At 30.3% G+C, this 24,059-nt stretch overlaps 1 protein-coding gene across 1 annotated transcript; it reads left to right on the plus strand.

Moving 5' to 3' along the window:
• The first annotated feature begins 17,987 nt into the window (after window positions 1-17,987).
• LOC125856659 (uncharacterized) lies at window positions 17,988-23,395 on the plus strand. Its single transcript, XM_049536246.1, has 6 exons — window positions 17,988-18,174; window positions 18,372-18,464; window positions 19,009-19,144; window positions 21,334-21,471; window positions 21,583-21,704; window positions 22,926-23,395. Exons 2-6 carry the CDS (start codon window positions 18,421-18,423, stop codon window positions 23,065-23,067), a joined length of 582 nt encoding a protein of 193 aa, XP_049392203.1. The 5' UTR covers window positions 17,988-18,174; window positions 18,372-18,420; the 3' UTR covers window positions 23,068-23,395.
• The last annotated feature ends 664 nt before the right edge of the window (window positions 23,396-24,059 follow it).

Raw genomic sequence — 24,059 nt, forward strand, 5'->3', positions numbered from 1 at the left:
TCGGGTTTATAAAAAACCATAGTGGTTTTGTGTGCTTTTGCCACATGGAAGATTTTAATTTGTCAGATGGTTTAATAAAAGGTCAGACTCGTACGAAAAGTTTCTTCATTCGTATAGATTGCTAACGCGTGGCTGCTCCTAATTTTAATATGAACTTCCCACTTTTGGAAATAACTTTTTTTCGAACTGGAGACTGCGTACTGACGGATTTGCCCTTTCTGTATTTGGATGACTAATTTGCCCCTTTGGAGCTAAGCTAATAGTGGAATGACGACTCCATTAATTATAAATTGTTTTTTTTTAAGAAAACTCTATTAATTGCCTTCTTATCTTAGCTAACTTGTACTTTGAGTGTGTAGTGTAGATCTAGACAAGTTGATATGGGTCCGTTAGGACTCACACTTATTTTATTTGAACTCTATGATATGTAAGGGCGTGCATTGAGTTAAAAGTAGCTATTAAGTATTTAAATCAATTTTCGGCATGATGAGTTAAACTTTGGTTCGGTTATTACATATTAAAGAAAAACATAGTTTGACAAGATATATTCATAATTTGTCTAACATTTTACATGTAGCTTTTATAGAAATTATGTATCGAGGTAAAATCTCCACTCTCAAGCTCAAACACTATGAATTTGTTGTCATAGCTCAATCACGATATTCAAATCACTCATTAATGTCGTTACCTATAGGCTATATATATGTTAAATAATTTATTAGGTGAGCATTCGGTACGTTTGGTATTTTCAAACTCCAGTTTCGATAATTCAATAATAAAAATTAAGTATCAAATACTGAACTTTCAAAGTTTGATTTGGTACAATAATCAGACTTTGGCAAAGTAAATTTCGATTCGAATTTAGTAATTTAGTTTTAAGTGATGCTCACCCTTAATGTTAATGCTATATGTGAAAATGTGAGGCTTTTTGTCAGACTTTGGGCTAATGATAGAGGGTTAAGTTAAATAAATGATTGATTGATTTTTAGGCTAGTAAACTTACGGAAAAAGAGTGCATACTTAGGCAAATCTCAATAAAAAAGATTGGGAAAATTCAAGTGTTGTAAGTAAAATATGTAGCACAAGTTCACATAGTGCGCTAAAAGAAAAGCTCATGATACTATCTATTTTGATTTTACAAACATCATAAAGTTATCTATGGGGATATGCTATCTTTAAGTTAAAAAAGGTGCATACGATGAGAACTTGTGCTTTATCTCATTTAGAACTTGACATTTTCATCATCTTATGCATGATTTTATATTTGCTTATGGTTTCATATGCGCTTCAAGCTAAGATGTTAAGTCTGACTACCACTACATCAAGAATGATTATTAGCGGCAAATAATTAATGATATATAATTAAGCGAATGATTATTATTAGCGGCAAATAATTAATGATATATAATTAAGCGAATGATTATTAGCGGCAATTAATTAATGATAATTAAGTGAATGATCATTAGCGGTAATTAATTAACAATAATAACTTAATTGTCGCTAAAAATGTATTTTTAGCGGCAATTAGCACTTTTTGTACATGTCCATATAGCCTTTAGCGACATTGATTCTAATGGCATGCACTTAACTAATGTCGGTAAAAACTTTAGCACTCTTTATTAATGTCTATATTTATTGCCGCTAAAAATTATTTTTGTTGTAGTGTACTCTCATACAGGATATGATGGTAGCAAACAACCCTTGGTGAGAACAATGTTGAATTCCTAAGGGCATGGTGCATTTAAAAAGTTGATTTACGAGTTTACTACGCTTATGATTTCACTAAAACTCAATAACTTTTTCTCAAATCTTTAGTATTAAAAATATATTCACAAACATTTATAAAGATCATTTGATTGTGAACCTTTTAATGTGGTAAATCAAGGGTGGGAGTACTACATTTTTTTTTTGTTGCTCAACCAAAATATGGGAGCTCACGTGCCACCTATCCCACTTGTATTCTGCAGTATTGTAATGCCTTCTACTTTTAGATTTCAACTTACCAAATAAGGAAGTCTTGCTCCCTTCCCCTGCAACTTCTAATTTCAATAGTAAATGTTCTTTATTTCTACGTCTCATACTCGAAGTGGAATTGAATTAAAAGATAGAATAAGAGGATATATTAAGAGGCAAAAACATGTAGTGGATACATATAATATTCATTCCTTTCGTACAACCAACATAGAAACGTGTTATGTGGAAATAAAATATATATTTCATCAGAAATAATGTCCTTTTATATGATGTTGAAGTTTGATAAAATAATGTCCAACTTGCAAATAATTCTATAAGTTATGTAAGCAAAAAAATGGCACTAATATCATTTATGTGATTAACGAGGTTTATAGATCAGATTTCACGTGAAAGTCATTTTTTCCATAATTTAAACTTTTGGAAATAACCTTTTTCATATCAATTTGTCAAAATAAATATATAATTTTACGATGTAATTGTACTTCTAAAGAACTCTTACAAAGCTGAGGAACAAGTATATGTTCCAACACGTCTTTAATTTCGAAATCATTTTCATGCCCTTTTCTTCTTCTTAATTAAGAAACCAATTAGAATTTAGAAATATGAAGTAATTATTATATATAATATACATGTAGAAATAAGTTTTGTATATCATCCCTAAAGCTGCAAATTTCTTGATGTTGATTGATTCTCATTTTCTCCATTGCTGATTTTCTAACTTACTAGCCATGTTGATTTCTTTTTTACTCTATTAATTTCAATTGACTATAGGGACACATTCACACAAATGAAAGGAAAGAAAAGTTCAAATGATTGAAAAATAATTAATTTCTATCATCTACCAAGCACTAAAAAAATATGTTAAATTTTCTTTTTATGGAAAAACATTTCCTAGACCATGGAGGCTGGAGCAAAAGAGAGCTAAATTAAATTTAGAGGGGCTCTAGAAACGTTAATACTCCTTTTGTCCTTAATTACTTGTTCACTTTTTAAATTTTCAGTTGTCCTTGGACAAATTTTTTTTTACCTATTATACCTTCAATTAATTAATTTGAAAAAGATAGTACAGTTTGAAAATTTTAATTTTTTAATTCATCGACTTCATAATTAATAGGGGTAAAATGGTAAATTCAATATATCTCTTAATAGGTGTGTCAATTCAAAAATAGAGAAGTAATTAGGGACACGGGAATAACAAATATAACAAGTTTTGTTTTCATATAATTTATAAATTAAAGTGCGAGTTCATTTAATTTTACAATAAATTTTAATTATGTAAATATCATCTTTTGTTGTTTTATCTAGTTCACTTATTCGGGATCTAACCGAATCTACTCATATACACATGATTCGGATCATAGAAAAGATTTTCACCAATCTATCCTCTGTATAGGGCTTAGTTAATTAGATTGATGAAATCAACAAAATTTCCATGATATTATACCTTTGCGTAGTCTTGATTTGTCCAAAATGCAAATAAAATTTCCTCTAGGTATACCAATATGTGGAAGGTATTTCAGCATGTGGAAGTTATGTGTCTTGGTTTCAAACATTATGTAATCGAATTGCATTTTTTGCGCGTTTTTTTTTCATGATTTATGCGTGAGTAAATTAATCACTTGAACAGGAATTAGGTTTACAACTTAAATAGTTTTGATAATTTTCTTACTACCACTAAAGTAATTAGAATTCTAAATCTTATTACAAATTAAAGATTATTGTCCCTTTTGGAGACATCCAATAAAATTAAAATGATTTTTTTTAAAAAAAATAGCATAGCCCGTACAAGGATAACTAACACACATGAAATTGAGAAATATTTCAATTTTCTTGTTTTTAAAAATAATTCAAGATTCTGTCCTCTATCTGCTATTCCTTTGTTTCCCACTAAATAATGAAAGAAAACATATGACACTGGAACTAGAGCGTGTATATATATATATGTATATATGAAAGTAATTACAATAAAAATAAATTAATAACTCATCTGTTTTCTGAACGATTCACTTAAAACACAAATAATACTACTCCTTCTGTCCCATTTTATATGTCGTCCTTTTCTATAAATAGTTGGACCACAATACTTGTCACTTTATAAAATTTATGCATAAATTACCATATTTTGCTTATTATACCCTTGATAGAATAGTTAATTAATCTTGTCATTTATTAATAAAGTTGACTTAAGAAAACATTAAATAAGGGTAAAAGGGTAAAGTTACATCATTTCTTAATGCAAGTGCAAAGTAAAAAGGTGACATAAAAAAATGGGACGGAGGGAGTAACAGATCAGACAAACAGATAAATAAATAAAATAAAATAAGAAAAAGCACTTGGGAGTAGCTGACCATCCCTTCCTGTCCTTACTTTTTAGCTCCAGAAATCTTTGCTTTAATTACCTGATCAGATATGATTCTTATCTCCCATAAACCAGTATTTAAACCCTTTTTTTATACTCTCCCGTTCCTATTTACTTGTCAAATATTTTTTAATTTGATTCTTCTTTTTATTCGTCAATTTTAACAAATTAAGAAAGATAAAAAAAAAATTCTATTATATATACCCTTAATTTGTTAATATCGAGTTAATGTTTTTGAAAAATATAGTAAATAAATATGATTAAGACTCTATCAGTTAATATGAATAAATTGTAAACTCACTATATCAATTATTATTTTCTTAATAAATATGTCAAATCAAAATTTGACAATTAAAAAAATACAGAAGGAATATGTATTGGTAAGTTGTCAATCTTTCTATGTTGTTTTACTATGGTTTTACTTATTGGGTCCCAAGTTCCTGTTGGGTTTTATTTGCCTTGAATTTCTTACCATAAATAGGTTTTCCTTTTAGGAAAAGATTTTGAATTGACTAGTCCTTTTCTTGTAGAAAAAGGTTTAGGACTTTATAAATAGAGGTTTGTTCCTTCTAACTTAATCAACATTCACAATGTAGTCTTAAGGGCTTTGAGAGTTTTGGTTAGGGGGAGAATTTGTGGGTCACAAGCTTGATACATTATCACTTGTGTGAACCTCCCATGTATTCCGAGTGAATTGGTTGAGGTTATTTCTCTCTATATTTTGTACTCTCATGTTTATATAGTGGATTGCTCATCTCCTTTGTGGACGTAGGTCGATTGACCGAATCACGATAAATCTTTGTGTCTTTGTATATTTCTCGTTTGTCTTCTTACTCATGGTCTTTCGGCGTTACACCTGCTTATTTCGGTCCTAACAGTTCCAAGTAAGCACTTTGATAAATAACTTCAACAAAACAAAATTTACAACCAAAAAAAAAATAAAAATTGTAAGAGGAGTCTTAAGTAAAGAATATAACTTCTGAAAAATCTTAGTAGTTCAGTTGGTATTGAATATTTGAACGTTCGCCTTACTAGTGAGAGATCATTTCCCAATGGAAAAAGAAAAAAAAGAGTGTATAATATATGCCTACTTGATTGTATTATATTTTTTATCCCCGTATAATTTCTTGGAAGCCAATATATTGAGGTAGTAGAAAGAAAGTAAAGTCCGATCCATCAACATTAGTTGTAGTGGAATGATTGAGATCTATCTATCCTTAGTTAAGAAGTCTCAAGTTCGACACTCTAAAATGAGAAAAGAAAAATCTGTTCGAAGCGTTGCACCAAAAAATGACCCATTTAAACGAGAGTTGGTTCACCTACCGTATGTACCTGCAATTTTGATTGAGGTAACTTTCTCAACTTTTTTTTGATAATTCTCTTATCTTGATTCCAAAAATAATAATTATATATCTTTACTAATCTGATCTTGATGTTTATTACTTTAAAATTATTTAATTTTGCAATCACTTTCACTATCAAACAAAATCTTATTGATCACGAACAGTAGTTTTATTGTTCTTTTAATTTAATGATACATATGTTGGCAAAGCTTTTGAAAAGTAAAAAATTATTATTTTTAAATATAAATTATTCATTTTAGAAATTAGAGTGTTTGATCAATTTTTTAGGAAAAAAATAAGTGACTTTGAATAGTAGCCGGAAAAATATTTTTTTTCTTTTCAGAGAAGTATTTTTTGAAACCCTAATAAACACAAATTATTGTTCTAATATTAGCAAATATATATTTCTAAGTGGATTAGCTAGACAAACATAAAGTACTACTTTAATAATACTTTATCGAAAACACTTCTAACAAAAAATATTTTTTAACTAATTTTTTTTGTACTAAACATAGTAAAAACAGTCTCCAAAAGAAGGTGTGCCCCATTTAATCTCTTTATTTAAAAAGATTATCTTTATAAAGAACGAGTATAATTTTTATTAGTTGGCTGATCCCACGTGGGCAAGATTTCGTGGACCATTAAGGTTCCTTCATACCACTTGAACCATCGAGGCCTTCAAGCGAAAATCAAGGGGCACTAATTAATACTCCTTCCATTTATTTTTATTTGTAATTACTTGACAAATAAAAATTAATATTTATTTTTAATATAGTGAACAAGTAAGAATATACGGAGGGAATAACACTGGTTAACTAAGGTTGGCTTAATGAGTTGAGATCATACTAGTAATCATGAAATTGGAACCTTGAAATTCCAAATTTTGTTCCAAGAAAGAAAATGAAAAAATTGTTGGAGTTGGCTAAATTACGTGTGTCCATTAATGATATGGGTGTTGTGTGAGGTTGACAACGAACCTAGGATCCAGTCGTGGAATCATGGGTGTGTGAGTTAACGATTCAACATAGAAATTCTTAAATTTTAGAGTACGCATTATATATGATATTCGCCAAGTGTTCAACGAAATACCTAAGTAATTCTACTCTTAAATATCAATTTGTTAGCAATGTTAATGTATTTTACGATTAACATATTTTGGATTGTTTGGAATCCACGAGGCTACCGTTAGTTCAAATGAATTCCTAAGAATATGCTTGTTGCGCCCCTAGTTTGAGCATAATTTAATTCAAGAATTTTCTCTTTTGCAAAATATTTACTATAGAAAGTTAATGTGTTTGGCCAAGTTTTTAAGATAAAAATAAGTGTTTTTTGAATAGCAATAACAGCATTAGAGGAAAGAAATACTAGTACTTTTTGAGGCATTTTTGTAAATTTGGTCAAACATAATTATTATTAAATATCAATAAAAACATAAACTATTACTATAAAAAAATATTTCTAACCAAAAAAACATTCTAAAAATAAATAATTTTAAAAATTTGATCAAACATATTAGTTCCTCTGTTTCAAAAAATTACCTCATTTCCTTTTTAGTCTGTTTAAAAAAGAATGTCCTCTTTTTTTTGTGACATTTTAATTTCAGTTTTTCACGTGGCATGTTTAAAACCACAAAATTAAAGAACAATTTTGTACGTTTGACATCTTTAATTTAAAATCACAAGATTCAAAAGTCTTCTTTATTTTTTTAAATTTCATATCAAGTCAAATTAAGTCACTCTTTTTAAAACGGATGGAGTAATAATTAGTCTTCGAGAGAAGGTGTGCCCCATTTTATTTAAAAAAATTATCTTTTAAAACTTAGGCCATCAAAACATGTTTGTTAATTAAGGAAGTTACACTTTTGTGCTTTTTAAGTGTTCAAGGAACTTATTTTTAGTTGGCTGATCCCACGTGGGCAAGATTTTATAGACCAATAAGATTCTTCTTACCACTTGAACCATACAAGCCTTAAGCCAAAATCAACGGCCGCTAATTATAATACTGATTAAATTATTCCACCTGAAATACAAAAATTAAAAAACACGTGTCAGTCATCGGCCACATCATACATAGGAACCACGAAAAAGTGAACACTTTTGTTAATGTACCATCCAACACCTTACTAAAGTGTTTTTTTTGACTTATCAGGTCACTGTCCATTGATAATTTTTTCTTTAATGCTTTTTTTTTTTTATATAATTTTTCTCATTCAGTCCAATATGAAATTCAATTAATTTAAATTTGAACTGTAGTAGGCTTATTTGAGAAACTACTCTCCATCAAAAATGTTTTTATGGTTAATTAAAGAGACTTCTAGCTCTTAAGAAATTTATTCACTCCTAAAAAGTAACAAGTTTTTTTAAAATAATTTATCCTTAATTAAATAGTAATAGTATATCTTTAATATATTCTCTTCACTCATTTTTAGTTGTCTGTTGAACTAAAAAAATAAATTTCATTTTTACTTCTCCAATATATATCAAGAGAAAGATAATTTTTTTTTCTTATTTCACCTTAATGTTAACTACTTAGTCGTCAAATTATGTTCCCAATCCATTAAGACTATACAAGTAAAAGTATATATATACTTCCTTCATTTTTATTTATATGTCATAATTTTGTATTTTACGTCCCTTAAGAAATACTTTTTTTTATAAACACTATTTATTTTAGATTTAAATAAAAAAGATAAAAATAATAAGTATTTGATATGAATCAGAGAGAGTATTTGATACCCTAATTGATATTGAAAAAGAATAATAATCTTTCTTGTAGAATGAAGTTTTGTCTCATAGTTAGCAGTGGTATGCTGCCCATGATATGTTTTATTTATTTATGAAATAACTGTTTGGGTTCTGAAGGTGATTAGGGCGTCATGCGAAAGCTTACAATTTCAAATAATATGATTGATAAATTAGATGACAAAAACTTATACTAAAAACTAATATTATTATATCAAAACTAATATAAAGAAAAAATATTAAAATTGTTGAGAGATTAAATCTCCCCATAAACAAAACTCACTAAACGACTACATTGTGGATTCTATTGTGTTACGCTATGAGAATACGGATCTTCAATTTATAGATCTCCAAAATATTCCTCTAAGGAAAATAAACCAAATATGGAAGAAAATTATATTTTTCTTTCAGAAAAATTTCAAGTATTTATGATAATACTTTGACTTTTCTTTAAGGAAATAAATAAACTTCAAATAAAGAAAGAAAATCAGGATAAAACCCTAACAATTACAATCATCAAAGATTTGTCAACTTGGTGTTTGGAACCTAGCTTGACCCATGTCTTCTTTTTTTTTTTTCGATTTCCACCCCACATGTTGATGGCTTGACCCATGTCTTACCCATTCATTCAATGCAAAATACAGATAAAAGAGGGGAACATGAACCTGACCTTCAACAAAATATAAATAGCTAAGTACAATCCTAAAAAATATGAAAGGTAATTTATACACTTCCGTAAGGCCTATAAAACATATAATTAATTCCGTACTTTTCAGAAGAGGAAAATTTTACATTAACTTTGTATGTACACAGATTTATGATTGGAAAAATAGTGAAAATTCTTCAAAGTTTAAGGAGTGTGAAGGATACTTTATATATTCAAGAATGTTTCATCGATATGATAAAAACTTATCTTTGGAGATTCAATAAGTTCTTTGATTTTAAATCTGGAGCATTAACAACAAAGAATCAATTCAAAGCAGAAAACTCATCAGTTAATCGAAATTAATCAAAGCTCTTTTTTAATTTCAACATTTTTTCTATAACTTCAACAAACATATGAATTGTGATTATAGATAAAGACAGAGGTTCCATGTTTGTGGCCGGCAATATTTGGTACACATAAAAGTTTAAGCATGCAGATAACAAAACCACTAATTCATATTCTCAATAATTTATATAAGAAGCGTTCACATTAGATGTATCCCTCACTTAATTAATATATTAGTATATGAAAGCGTACTTTATACTAAAAAATATATAATTAGAAGATCTGATGTACCCCACTGGTGTCTTTAATCAGGAGAAGATAGTGGATCATAAAATGTCCTTTAGTTAAAACAGGATAAGCCTAGATCATCAAAAGTAAAAATCATTTAGGTCCCTTGGATTAATTTATTATTTTTTATAATCATAATATTCGATCAAAATTAGGATAAATAGAAAGAAACCATCAAAGTATTTTGGTTTTTCTGAATTTTAAACATGAGACTGATTCTCATCCTATTTTATTGACTATTATGACATATATCCTTAGTTGCTTGTTCCCTTTGGATTAATTTAGGTAGACTAAAGACTAGCAAAAATATAATAATTAGTGGACCTCTTGATCATTTTTAAAAAAATTCTTCAAGTAGGTGAAAACTAGATGAAGCTAATCAATGAGGCTGCTTGACATTGTTAGGCACCGAATAATATTTAATTATATATATAAATTAAAGACATACTTTCTCTTTTTGTCATTAAATCAACCGATCGAGTAAAAGTATGATAAGAAAACGATACCAAACTTAACTTCCAAAAGGGTGATATAAAATCGAGTTCAGAGCCAAAAGAGTAAAAAAAATTACTAAAAATTTTAAAAGGGTACATTAATTTTTATTAAAATCAAAAGGGCAAAATCGCTCGTGATGGAGCGATTTGCTTCTGACAAAATTGACGCCCTTACTGTTAAAAAACATAAAAATCGCTGTCCCAACAACAATTTTATCAAAAAAAAAAATTTAACATCGTTGCCCCTGCAGCGTTTTTCTCAAAAAAAAAAAAACTTTTTAAAATTGAAATCGATGTTATAGCAACGATTTTCTTTAAAAAGTTAATTTTTTTTTATACAAAAATCGTTTGCAAGGCAGCGATTTTATTAAAAAAAATAATTTGCATTTTAAATATATTGCTGCTTTGAAGAAAGCAGTGAATTAAAAAAAAATCAGTAATTTTTTTTTAAGGTAATCGTTGCCTGGCAAGCGATTTTTAATTAAAAACAATTCTTTCAACTTTTTAAAGAAAATCGCTGCTATAGAAGCTATTTCTTTTTTAAAAAAAAATTATTATTATTTTTTTGAGAAAAACGTTGCTGGGGAAGCGTTGTTAAAAAACATAATTCACAAAATCACAGCCACAACAATGATTTTAAAGTTTTTTTTTTTGGACGAAATCGCTGCTGGGGCAGTGATTTTGTGTTTTTTAACGAAGTAACGACGTCAATTTTATCAGAATAAAATCACTCCGTCAAAAGCGATTTTACCTTTTGATTAAAAAAAAAAATTAATATGCCCTTTTAAATTTTTTAACAATTTTTTTTTACCCTATTGACTCTGGACTCGTATAAAATCACATAAGGAGGACAAATTGCCTTCACCTATATATCAACGGGGAATAATTCTAACAACCCCACATGTCCAAACCTGTCAATTGGAGTTGTCCCAATTATATGCAAGTCCAACATCATGTGAAACAAGAATTGAATGAACTTGTGATGAGAAGACTTCACCGACATCTGTGATGGATGGGTCCTGACTTTATGAATATATGACTTAGATAATTCTCTCTCCTTGAGTTAGTGTTCGAGTTAAGCTTGTCTCAAAATTTATTTAACATGATATTAGAGTTAGACATTCAATGTTGGGACTCCAGATAGATTGTTCGTGCCTCGGAATCAGATAGTATTGAGTGTTCACGCACTGAGGATCGGAAAGAGTCATAAGTTGCGATCACTCCAAACTTATGAATTTTAAATTTATAAACATTTTTAGTTTGATCGAATCTCTTAATATTTTATCCGAAATACTTTTTATAATCTCCAAAATATCCTTTCCAATATAGAATTCCTAACTCTCTTTCTTTATTTTTGCTTCGTCATTCGTCCTTATTCATGTAAAAATACTCTTAAACGTATAGTTTTAGTAAATAACTTCAACGACTTTTATCTAAATACGTAATTATATTGTTTATTTATACTAAATTCAACTTGACGCCTAATTTCCCCCCCCCCCCCCACCCCCCCACCACTTCCCCTACATACTTTTCAACTACTTTTAGTCACATACATGTTTTTAGATATCTTCTATATATAATACATAGAGGAAAATGCAGTCATCCATACTCTACAACTTGTCCAATTAGGGGAATTGTTAATTGAAAACATATCAATAAATAAAGTTACTATCTAGTAGTCATAATCATGAATCATGTTGCAGCTCTAAATTAAGAAAGTTAGTCATGGGGTATCCTATAAAGTACTATTCTTTTGATTGTTAATTACTACTATATTTTTGGATAGTAATACTTATTTTCATGCTACAAGTGGAGGTATGCACATGATACTAATAATGCAACTTAATTAATTTATCAGAATTGGTAGTTGGAGAATTCAGCATCCAAGAAGGAGATATTCATACACCGAGTTTAAGGTTTATGCATCATTATTAAATATAATAGAAATAACATAATTTGTATGTCACTTATATAATTTTAATTTTAAGCAGTTTTTTTTTATAATACTAAACATTAATTGATGAAAAGAAAAAAGACGACAGCTAATTAACTTGCTACTTGTACCAAACATTTTTTCTATTTCAATTTATGAGATATTTTTTGCTTTTCGAGATTCATATTAACTGAAGTTTGACAAGTATTTATGATATACTTTAAATTATTGTAACATATCATATTTTTTATATAATTTCTGAATATCTAGAATTTAATTTTAAAATATTAAGAATGTTGATCTAATTCAGTTAATTAAGCTTCAAATATCAGTCAAGTTGACTTTCAAAAAATTAAACTTTAACTTCATAAATTGCGACGAATCGGAGGGGTACTAAATTATACTAACACTATAAAATATTTAATTTATCAACATATATAATTTAAATATAATGAGGCTTGGCCATCGTCATTTTGGGTCAGTCTTCTGATTATTATTATTATTACTATTATTTTTTCAGTCAGTCTTCTGATTAAATCAATTGCCTATAAGAGGAAATTATGTCCATCAATTATATAAATTGTCAAAACCGCTTTAATTGAGACAGAAAAAAGTACAGCGGTTTTTGTAGTTGTCGTGGAATTTGAAAATAATTTTTCCCGTTTTAGGAATTTCCTCATTCAGAGTCGAGCATGTTTATTGACGAGTTTGCCCTTTCTTGATTTGGGTGACTATTTTAAAATTTTAAAATAATTTTAAAAATTACCCATACAATTTATCATCGAGTGTGATAAAATTTAATAATTTTAGCTAAGATTTTTTTATAGATTTAGAAATTTATCATCGAGTGTGATAAAATTTAATAATTTTAGCTAAGATTTTTTTATAGATTTTTTTTTTTTTATATATATATATATATAATATGCGCGACTAGCAAATGTTCAAATAACGAATGTAATTATTCAGCTTTTTGGACAAAGAAATATTTTTCATGTCCGTTATTTTCTATTACCAATTTCTGATATATTTTTGTGCTTAATTTAATTGGAAATTTTGCGGTAATTTCCAATTCAGACAGTACCTTTGTTTGAATGGCTATTTGTTGATTCTCAAACTCATGATTATTTATTCCAAGTCTTCGAATAATTAATATGCATATCTTGGATAACAATGAGAGACTTATATTTTTTAAGAACACACAATTAACAAATTGTGAACTCGAAATAAATTTACATTTCCCCCACTTTCTGATTTGTTACTTTGAACAGAGGATATTAAAATACAATATATACCATTTACCTTTTTCTTCTAATTTCCTTTTTTTTCATATCTATATATGTTTATTCATCAAACATGATATTTTAGGGAATAACAATCTAGGAATTTAAGAAAACGATTTAAGTGAGATCCCACTTGTCAATTGTCCAACATGTGATCTGTATTTGGATTAAGAAAGGTTGCCAAATATGGAAATTAAAACTCCTAATTTCCATGGAAAGTGTCTTTTGTTTGTCTCCTCATGTTTATCTTCTTTCTCTATCTCCAACACACAGTGGGATTAAAGAAGAAGAAAAATTAACTAAGAGATAATTAAAAAGGCAAAAACAGAAAATATCACTCCAAAAAAGTGGTGATCAATACATAAAATATTCAAACTAAACGTATTTTATGTTAATAAGTCTCATAAAAGAGTATTCCGTCAGCAACAATGTCCTTGATAATAAAAAAATATTTCATCAGCAATAACGACCTTGCAAATAATTAAAGTTTTAAATGTATGACATAACAATATCATGAATTTTATTTTATTGAAAAACTTACCTAAGTACTGTATCAGTATGACACGATAACAGTAAAGTTATTAAATGGTAATAGACGTGATTAACGAAGTTTAGAGATCTGATTTCACGTGAAAAGTTATCATTCCATAGTCAAATCATCATAATATAATATTCATGTTTCCATCAATTTGTCAAATATCAAGCATGCTTAAATATTTTATGATCCAACTTTTTTCCTAGGTTTCATTATTATCTTTTACTTTACCTTTTTCTTATTGGAGGGATTAGAACTATCAACTATATATGGATTGTATTTGTAGGAGCAAGATATATATATATATATATATATATATATAAAAGCTTGTAAAATAAAATTATAAGCATATCTTTAACTCATTAGGAGTCGTTTGGTAGAGTATATTAGGAAAAATAATGTATGTATTAGCCTTGTGTATTATTGTTTGGTACTCATTTTCAACCTATGTATAATTATTGTTTGCATTACTTATACACTCTATTGTGTATTAAGGTGTGCATTGCTAATACCATGGATTTCTAGGTAGTAGCAATGCAATGGTTTAATGCATGCATTAACTCAATTAAAGACTTAATTACCCCTCAATACCTTTTTTTTTTATATCTTTTCCATCATATAGTGAAGGGTATCTTTGAAAATAATTTTTTAATGCAATGCATTCTATTTTAAATGCATCAAATCAAACAATGCATAAATACAATCTATGTATAACTAATGTGCATGCATTATTAATACACTCTATTTAACATTATTTTTATAAACTCTACCAAATGACCTCTTAATTATCTATATCAGGTGGCCAAAAGCATAATATAATAATATCAGTTCAAAATTGTTTGAGAGCTATAACAAGAACTTTGAAGGGTGGGGGGTTGATAATTATAAGGCGGAATGACCTGGGAGACCCCTGTACTTGACTCCGTTTGTCAGTTGGATCCTCCTACTCATCACTTTGCCAACCAAACCCTTAAACTCATCAAAACGCAATATTTTAAACCCCTCTGACCATTGACCGAGCTTATGTGGCATTAATATTGGTGAATCGGAAATATGCGTGATTACACGCGTTTGAAAGCGAGTTAAAATAATATTTTACTTTTAAAAAATTCAATTTAACAAAATTAAAAAATAAAATTCATCTTCTTCAACCCTCCTTCACCCACACCCACACCCACCCTTTCTTCTTCTGCTCCAGCCCTCTCTCTTCCACCCCTCACCACAGCCCTCAACTTTCTTCTTTCTCAAGCCCCACATTCACTCTTCTCCGCCTCTTCTTCTTCTTCTTCTTCTTTTTTTATACAAATCAGTAGCCTCAACTTCTTCTAAAATTTTCGTTTTTAAGGTTTGAAAAATACTAGTATCATTCTTTTATTAGATGGNATATATATATATATATATATATATATATATAAAAGCTTGTAAAATAAAATTATAAGCATATCTTTGAGTTCCTTACACTCATTAGGAGTCGTTTGGTAGAGTGTATTAGGAAAAATAATGCATGTATTAGCCTTGTGTATTATTGTTTGGTACTCATTTCCAACCTATGTATAATTATTGTTTGCATTACTTATACACTCTATTGTGTATTAAAGTGTGCATTGCTAATACCATGGATTTCTAGGTAGTAGCAATGCAATGGTTTAATCAATTAAAGACTCAATTGTCCCTCAATATCTTTTTTTTTTTATATCTTTTCCATCATATAGTGAAGAGTATCTTTGAAAATAATTTTTTAATGCATCAAATCAAACAATGCATAAATACAATCTATGTATAACTAATGTTCACGCATTACTAAAACACTCTATTTAACATTATTTTTATAAACTCTACCAAACGACCTCTTAATTATCTATATCAGGTGGCCAAAAACATAATGTAATAATATCAGTTCAAAATTGTTTGAGAGGTATAACAAGAACTTTGAAGGGTGGGGGATTGATAATTATGATTATCTTGTTTTAGGAACTAGTAATGTCTAGTTGGTTGACTCCCACGTGAACAAGATTTCTTGGACCAGTCAAGATACTTCTTGCTTTTGTATCATCCAATGAAGGTGTTAAGGGAAAATTAAGGGAGCTTTATTTCACCTCCAACTAAAAAGGATGGACAAGTGTCAATCATCAGCCAAATCATATGGGCACGGATATCAAAACTAAGAAAGTGATTCTCTCTTCCTATCATGATATACCTTCAATAGGTCAAATTTAAGATTCATTGGAGCTGTTCATTTTTGTTTGCTTAGTAAGTCATTGTCCCATCGAAGTATACTTATATGTCGTAGTAAAATGCTATAGCATGTTAAATTTTGAAACGAAATATGAGTGACTTTTATTGTGGATATGAAAAAGGGTAAAAAGTATTCTTAAATCAGGTCGGAGAGTAGGCATAGGCAAAAAAGAACACCATGGCGTGCCCTATTGATATTGAGCAATTGATCAATTATCAATACATGAAGTCTTATATCCAAAATTAAGGTTACTATTATTGTTACGATTAACCCATTATATTTCCACTAATCATCACTATGTGCTCTATTTTATTGAAAAGGGAAAGATAATCATGGTGTGGCCTATAAATTAATTTTTTGTCGTATTTGTTTATCTTTATGCAAAATAAAATACGTACTCAATTTCTTAATAGCTAACGCATGTTCTCTCTTTTTCCTCCTATATTAATTGACCAGAAATCCGGAACTTTTTAAAAAGAAACATATGACCAGCAAGGCAGCAAGTTGGAGTAGGCCAGTAGTGCAAATTTATAAATTATAATGCAAGTTGCACGATTAACAAATTTATTATTAGTGAGTATGTAATACTACAGAGTCGTCTTTGATTGAGAGGGTTTTATTTCAAAATAGGATTTTTTAACTGGCTCCAAAATAAATATTGGACATTAAGTGAGAAAAAAAAATTAGTACTTGGAGAATTGAGCTAGGAGCGGTGGGAGTTTCTAGAAGATCTATTGACTAAAATTAAGAGTCGTAATTTATTAGTTTAGGTTTGAATTTTCCATTATTTATTGTATTATATTTTCTTCTATTTTTAATTGTGTCATGCCAATGAAACAATTTGGACAAGTCTTAATGGATGTCTTGTTAGTTGTTGGTATATCGTGTGTAGATAAAACTTAGGGTACTGTATTTGGTAGGAAGAAAAATGCTTTTCACATAAAATCCCCCCCTCCCCCCTTAGAAAGTATGTAGCTTTAACTTATTTTTTAGTGTTGATAAGTAAATAAAAAATATTATTCTTAAAATATTTATATATAAATTAAATAAACATTTAGGAGACAAGATATGTTAAAAGATAGTTAGGAATGAAATATCATTTACGGAATTTATGTATTCTACTCCCATCAACGAAGTTATATATGTTCTCATTTTAATGTAACTAATATGAGAAAATTGGAAAACCAAGCACACTCTTAATTACTTTTTGTTTCTTCAAGCTGAAGAAATCATATAAAAACAGAACTTCAAAATAAAAACAAAAACTCAACACATTTTTTTTGTTTTTCATTCGGCGTTCAGTACTCCCAACTAATTTGGATTCGAATCGTGTAGGGCCCTATTCGGCGAGAAACATTCCCTATAAAGGATTTTTTTTTCATACTCAATTGGCTTGAACTCAAGACCTACAATTAACAGAGGAACAACCTCATCCACTACATCACATCCTTTGGTGGTAACTAACGCAGTTAATTAGATGCCCCTTCTTGTGCATGCCTCGACATGCAAAACTTAGCACAAGATCTGAGTGTTTTGTAGGTAGATGATCTTGATCTTTCTTACTTTATGAAAAAAAACTTTACGTTTAATAAATTTTAACTTTTAAACAGAGGTCAAAATTTAAAACCACCCATTTCTAAGGTGTAATATAATGGAGCTCACTCCCCTCAACTTGGGCCTGGGACCAAATCCAAAACTGATCAAAAACCCGAATTAGCCCATAACATAAGCCCAATAATACTCATCAGCCCAATTAAACCCATCATTGACTTCATATGCACGCGCAGCAAAGGAGCGTGAGAAACCGAGAAACTATCAATCATCGGAGTCCGACCCGGTAAGTAAAAGGAACATAATCGTCGTCAAAGTGGACTCCATTTTTCTTAGCTAAAGAGAGACCAACAGTCTCTCTCTCTCTCTCTTCAATCCAACAAAAGGGATACAATTCTCAGATCAAAATCTATTGATCCTTTCGATAAATCCAATTCGGAGAATCTTAGGTTGTTTTTTCTAATTCAACCATAGTAAAATCCTCAAATTTATTTTTGGTTTCAATTAGTCACAAATTAGAAATTGATTTTACCTAATTTTGATTCCCAAGTCGCTTACCTAACTCCATTTTCTGTCTTCAATTAATTAATTTTCTTCATATTTGCTTCTTAATAATTCAATTTTGCTAATTTCTCATTTGTTATAGATTTTAATTCAAAGGGAGAGATTTTCGTGGATCCTTTTGGGGCGGAGTAATGGCTGTAGTTTCTGATCAAGCCACTAGCATCTGCAGTCACTGGTAATTTTATTTGAATTTTCATTTTATTTTTTTCGTTTTTGTGTTTGTTTGATGAATTATTGGAAGTTTAATTCGAAAGATGTTTGTTTCTGGATATAATTTAACTCGGAAGGAGAAAGGTGTATTAATTGTTGAAGTTGTTAGCTTGATTACGAAAATTATACTACTGGAAAGTTGCTGTTTCTATGACTATTTTTAACTGTCCTATATTAGCATCAGTTTGATTGTTTCTTTCAGCTTAGTGGATTAATGTGACTTTTTATTAGCACAATTTTACTCTTTTATATTTGATTCTGCAACGAAGAATGGTTTTGTTTCTCTACTGGAAATGAAGAATCCATGCTTTAAAAGATTAATATGTAATTTAAGCAATAGAAGAAATCAATTGACTAGATTCTTTAATAAATGTAGTTATCTGGCAATATTGTTATTTATGCATGGTTACTAGCATCATGTTTGTTTTATGTTCGGTTGTTTGACTGTTGATCCATCTGTTTACTTCTGACATTGCGGCACCTGCTGGTTTGAATGGTGATATTTACAGTGACAGGGCAATTCCTTCCACCAATCTCGATCTTCATTTTGCTCACTGCTCCCGGAATCTTGAAAAATGTAAAATCTGTGAGGATATGGTTCCTAGAAAGTTTGCAGAGGAACATTTCTTGAGCACTCATGCTCCGGTAAGTGACCTTATTCGTCTGACCTCTTATACACTTTGTCAGTGATGGGATTGGGTAGTAATCCTACTATAGGAAAAAAAATTATTTTCTTGTTATCTCTTTACTTATTCTCGATTTTTTTGTGCAAGGAGTGCACAACTAGGAATATGATTGTATTTTGTGATCCCAATAGATGTTACTCATTTGAAGATAGATGTAACGTACAATCCCTTTGCTGATCATGTAGATACTGTTTAGCTGAATGGATTTGTACATCATTTTATCTATCTATCTATATATATATATTTGTAAACATGTATAATGTGGGTTCCCTTTTTATACAACTACAACATACCCAGTGTATCCTAGGGAGGGACCCCTACCTTTGTAGGGGTATAGAGGCTGTTTCCGGTAAACCCTCATCTCAAGGAAAATTGTGTTTCAGAACATGTTTGAAAAAATTAAAATTAAAATTGCACGAGTTGTGTAGGCTCTCTTTATATATTTATGTTTATTCCGACATCTATAATTTTGCCCCAGGGCTTTGCTTTGATGGTAAGAGCACCACACACAATATATAGCTTAAGCACACGACACAATTTCTAATTGTGTCACAGACTAAATCCTGGTCTTAAGTGGAGAAGGGTAGAGTGGCGGGGCCATTATCAACCGAGTTCTGAACCGTGAGCAGGTGGCCCTTGGTTGTTTAGAGCAAGGGTTTTTTCCCTGTCAGTTTTTTTGCAATTACCAATAATAAACCATACAAGTTTAAAATAAAGAAGAAGAAGAATACAACTAGAAATATGTCTTTATAAACATGAATAGATGTATGATGTATCAAGCATTAGCCCACATGTTTCACTATCTCGTTCCTTTTGGCATCAGTAGTTGTAGAATCTATAAGTTAGAAAAAACAAGAAGTATCTACTTCATGGTGTAATTTATGGAATCTGAAGATGTGGATAATAAGTATTTGCTCTTAGGTGATGTGGTTAAGAACTCACTAGTTTTCATACTCCACATGTCCTCAGATAGTTGAGTTACAAGCTGGAATAGCATAAGAGGGTGTATAATTATCTTCACTGGAACTGACTAAAAAAAAAAGCTCGATGAGTGCGGTCTTCCGCTGCTCAATTAGTCTACTCTACTCTAATTAATCCTACCTTTTCAAGTCATCAATGTGTATTTGCCTGTTTTTTATCAAAATAAATAAAAAACTGAATTTGCCTGTGATTTCAATTGCTGTCTCTATAATCAACTGAGTACATAGGTTTCCTTGGGCCTTCTTCATTTTTGTTTTGATGATAGTCCTTGCAACTGAATTTTCTGTATAGAGCATGGACGCGATAGTGTGTTGCATGTGATCCATTCTAGATTTTTTTATAAACGATTTAGGAGGTTTTGAGTAGTGATAAACAACATGAACAGGGAGGGGTAAACAGTATTTACCATTGAGCACTTCAGCAGCCCCTACCCACAGCAAAAATCTCAAGCTTTTGAATGATCTGCCATCGGTGAAACTAAAATGATTCCTCACAGTGGGCTTGTATCAAATTTACTCAGACTGTTAATAGTTTACAGTGCTAAGCCTGCATAGCAAGTATTATTTTTTTGTCTTCTTGCTTACAACAAGCGGCGTTAAGCTTCAACTAGTTGATTATATCTTTGAAAATTTGCCTTAAGAATGGACTGCTAAAATCTACCACACAATTTAGAGGTATTAAGGCCTGCAGAGCAATCGACGAAGTATTATTTTGTTGTCTTTTTGCTTACAAAATGTGATGTTAATGTTAGATTTAACTTTTAGCTGAATATATCTTCTAAAATTTTGCTTTAAGAACAAACAGCTAGCAACTATTGAGCAAACAAGAGGTAGTAGGGCTTTAGAGAACCCAAGATGTTTTGGCTTGTGCCTTTCCTATTCAAGTATTACCAACGGATAAGTAATAGGGATATTGAAATGGAGAACCATCTCTAAGAGTACTGGATTTAGGTTAAAGTTTTTCTTCCTCCCTTAGGATACATATGTAGAAGATATTGTTTAAATGTTCTCTCACCTTTTCTCCATTCAGTTTTTATTGAGAGAGAGCAGGCTGTGGTTGCCGTGGGGCAGGGATAATATTCAGTTCTCTCTTTTTTGTAGTTTAGATGGAAAATCTGTAGGCCAAACTATACCTTTTGATGTTATTACTGTGCTTGTTTATTTTTAGGTTGCATGTTCTTTGTGTAGCGAGACAATGGAACGTGAGATTTTAGCTGTTCATAGAGGTGAAAATTGCCCAAAAAGGATTGTGACATGCGAATATTGCGAGTTTCCTTTGCCTGCAATTGATCTATTTGAGCATCAGGTAATAAGAAATATCAAAGTTCTGGTATGGTTTCATGTTTTGTATCTTTGGGAGTGATTAGAATTTAGCATCTTGCTCGTTAGTGTGATATTTACACTGCCTTGACCCCAGGAAGTATGTGGGAACCGGACAGAATTATGTCATCTTTGTAGCAAATATATTAGACTCCGAGAAAGAGATGTTCATGAGAGTAGATGCAATGGAATCATAAATAATGTTGCAGAATCTTCCAGGTATTAAAAACACTATATGCTTAAATGGCTTTTTACAGATATTCTCTTATCGAGGTCTTTTATAATATTGATATGTAAGATCCATTGTTGGTATATTCTTTAGATCAAGTTCCACTCCCATTGCGAACATGCTATTCCCTGGCATTCTTATTGTCTGTTTTTTTTTTGGGACCTAAATGTGTTCCTATTTTATTGGTACAATAACCAGTTTGTAAATCCCCTCCCTGATGCATTAAGGTTAATGACAGAAGATATAAAAATGCAGACTTTTTACTTAACGATCACTTAAAGATGGACTCCAAAGTGTCCAAACCTTGCATTTGAACTTGTTTACTTCTTTTTTTCTTATTCATAACAACTTCATCTTTTTCCGTGATTTCATCTTTCTTCTCTACATTGATTGAAGAAGTTTTCGTCTTTTCTTCAGCTGCCCAATGCTAAATTCTCTTTCTAATATTTTTCACGGCATCACCCATTGACATATTTCAACTCTCAAATAACTATTTAAACCTCTGTTAGTATGTGGATGGCCCTTAAAATGATCCATGGCATTGAATTAAAACATAGATTGGTCAGCATATGTGCAATTTAACCAGCTAAAGCCCCAGAAAATCAGCAAGCTAAAAGTTTTTTTTACCCGTAATCAACCTTATCCTCTCTTTGAATAACTGATGAACCTTAAAAAAAACTGATGAACCTATCAGGAGGAAGTCTTTCCGTTTCTCTCATATACATCAGATGGCTGACATGTTTAAGTTCTGCACTCTCAACCTTGACATGTCGGTATTCAGAATTTAAGATTGAGATATAGGGGCTTCAGATTCTTTGTCACTACTAACTAGTCTTAGTAGTGCATCAAATAAAAAACCCGTGTTTAGTTGTGAATAAGAAAACAAGCAGTTGTGGAATCATGCAATGGTCAATGCTGAAAGTTCTAAAACAGTAGGTGAAGAAACATGATTTTTACCATCTGTAGAATGAAATTCATAGACTCAAAGTTCCCAGGCCTGAGCATGTGTTCCGTTTCTTATTTGCTCGCTATAGTGCAATCTGTTTGTAGTTCATTTGTTGAAATGAATTTCCACCATTTCCTCTCAAATCCGTAAATGGGGACCAAATCTTGAACAATCAATTGAACTTTCGACACCATAACTTATCTGTTGCATGTCAAGTGCTCTGGTATATGTTTTTTCATTTTGTTGCTCTTTGGTTTCTCTGAAGGAACACACACACAGCGGAAAGAGACCGTGGTCCACCAAGAAGGCAGCCACAAGAGTTCTCCAAAAAGCGGCTTCTGTTTACAATAGCGATAGCAGGCATTGCTGTTTTATTAGGCTCACTTCTTTTCCAGAGGAAAGTCTAGCAGACTCAAGTGCACTAGTACACTGAAGGCGCTATCAACAAGCGTTGGTTTTCAACCATCAACTGAAACCTCAAAAATCACTAGATTTTCTACCTATCAGAGAACTTACCATAAGTATAATAACTATATGCCTAAGAATTCCGCCTGTACAAGTAGTTAATATGCGAATCCATTTCCTATGAGATGAGTTGAACTGCTTACGGGGTGTTGTGTAAAGTGAAAGTTGATAAAATTGTATCTTTAGTGGTAGTGAAAATAATGTGTCTGCCTTTTTTAACATTTCGGTCCGTCATAAAGTGGAAGCAGTTCTTGTTGAAGCAATTGTGTTATCTCAATGTATTATTCAGTGATGATTATGTTAAATGGCTGTATCATGCGTTCTGCTTTGAGGTTACAAAATTGCCGTTACACAGTTAATTTCTTTTGCAACTTCGGACTTGCAGAGAAACTTGTATCACAGCACTGACTACAGTACCCAAAATACTTGGATCGTTTGGTATGATGTATTAGAGAAAACAATATATATTAGTTATGTTTATTTAATTTTGTCTGGTAGGAATTTCAGTTTAGTTGTACATCCTATTTAGTATTTTAGGGTGTATATTAGTACGTAGCAAATTATGATATTAGCACTACAAGAATCTATTAATCATCAAATAGTAATGGATAAGAAATAATTTCAACGTTACTGATATATCTTATTTCATACTAAAGTAAATACATTCTACCAAACGATTTCAAAAGTCATGATTTCTATTTTGTTTTCCCCCACCTACCTCTACTGAAGTCCAACCTCCAACTGTTAGCAAACTACTTCGTCGGCTAATTATGCATTTGGAAATAATTATAGTTAATTATGAAGGTATATTAAGAATTAAGTAATAAATCATTTTGTATTTTTTTTTAAAATTGACAAATAAAATGGACGAAAAAAGCATTAATTAGGAGTATTTTTTTAAAAAATATTTTTACTCTTGGTAATCATTGATACT

The sequence above is a fragment of the Solanum stenotomum genome, chromosome 2 (genome assembly GCF_019186545.1).
Source record: "Solanum stenotomum isolate F172 chromosome 2, ASM1918654v1, whole genome shotgun sequence".
NCBI classification, from domain to species: Eukaryota; Viridiplantae; Streptophyta; class Magnoliopsida; order Solanales; family Solanaceae; genus Solanum; species Solanum stenotomum.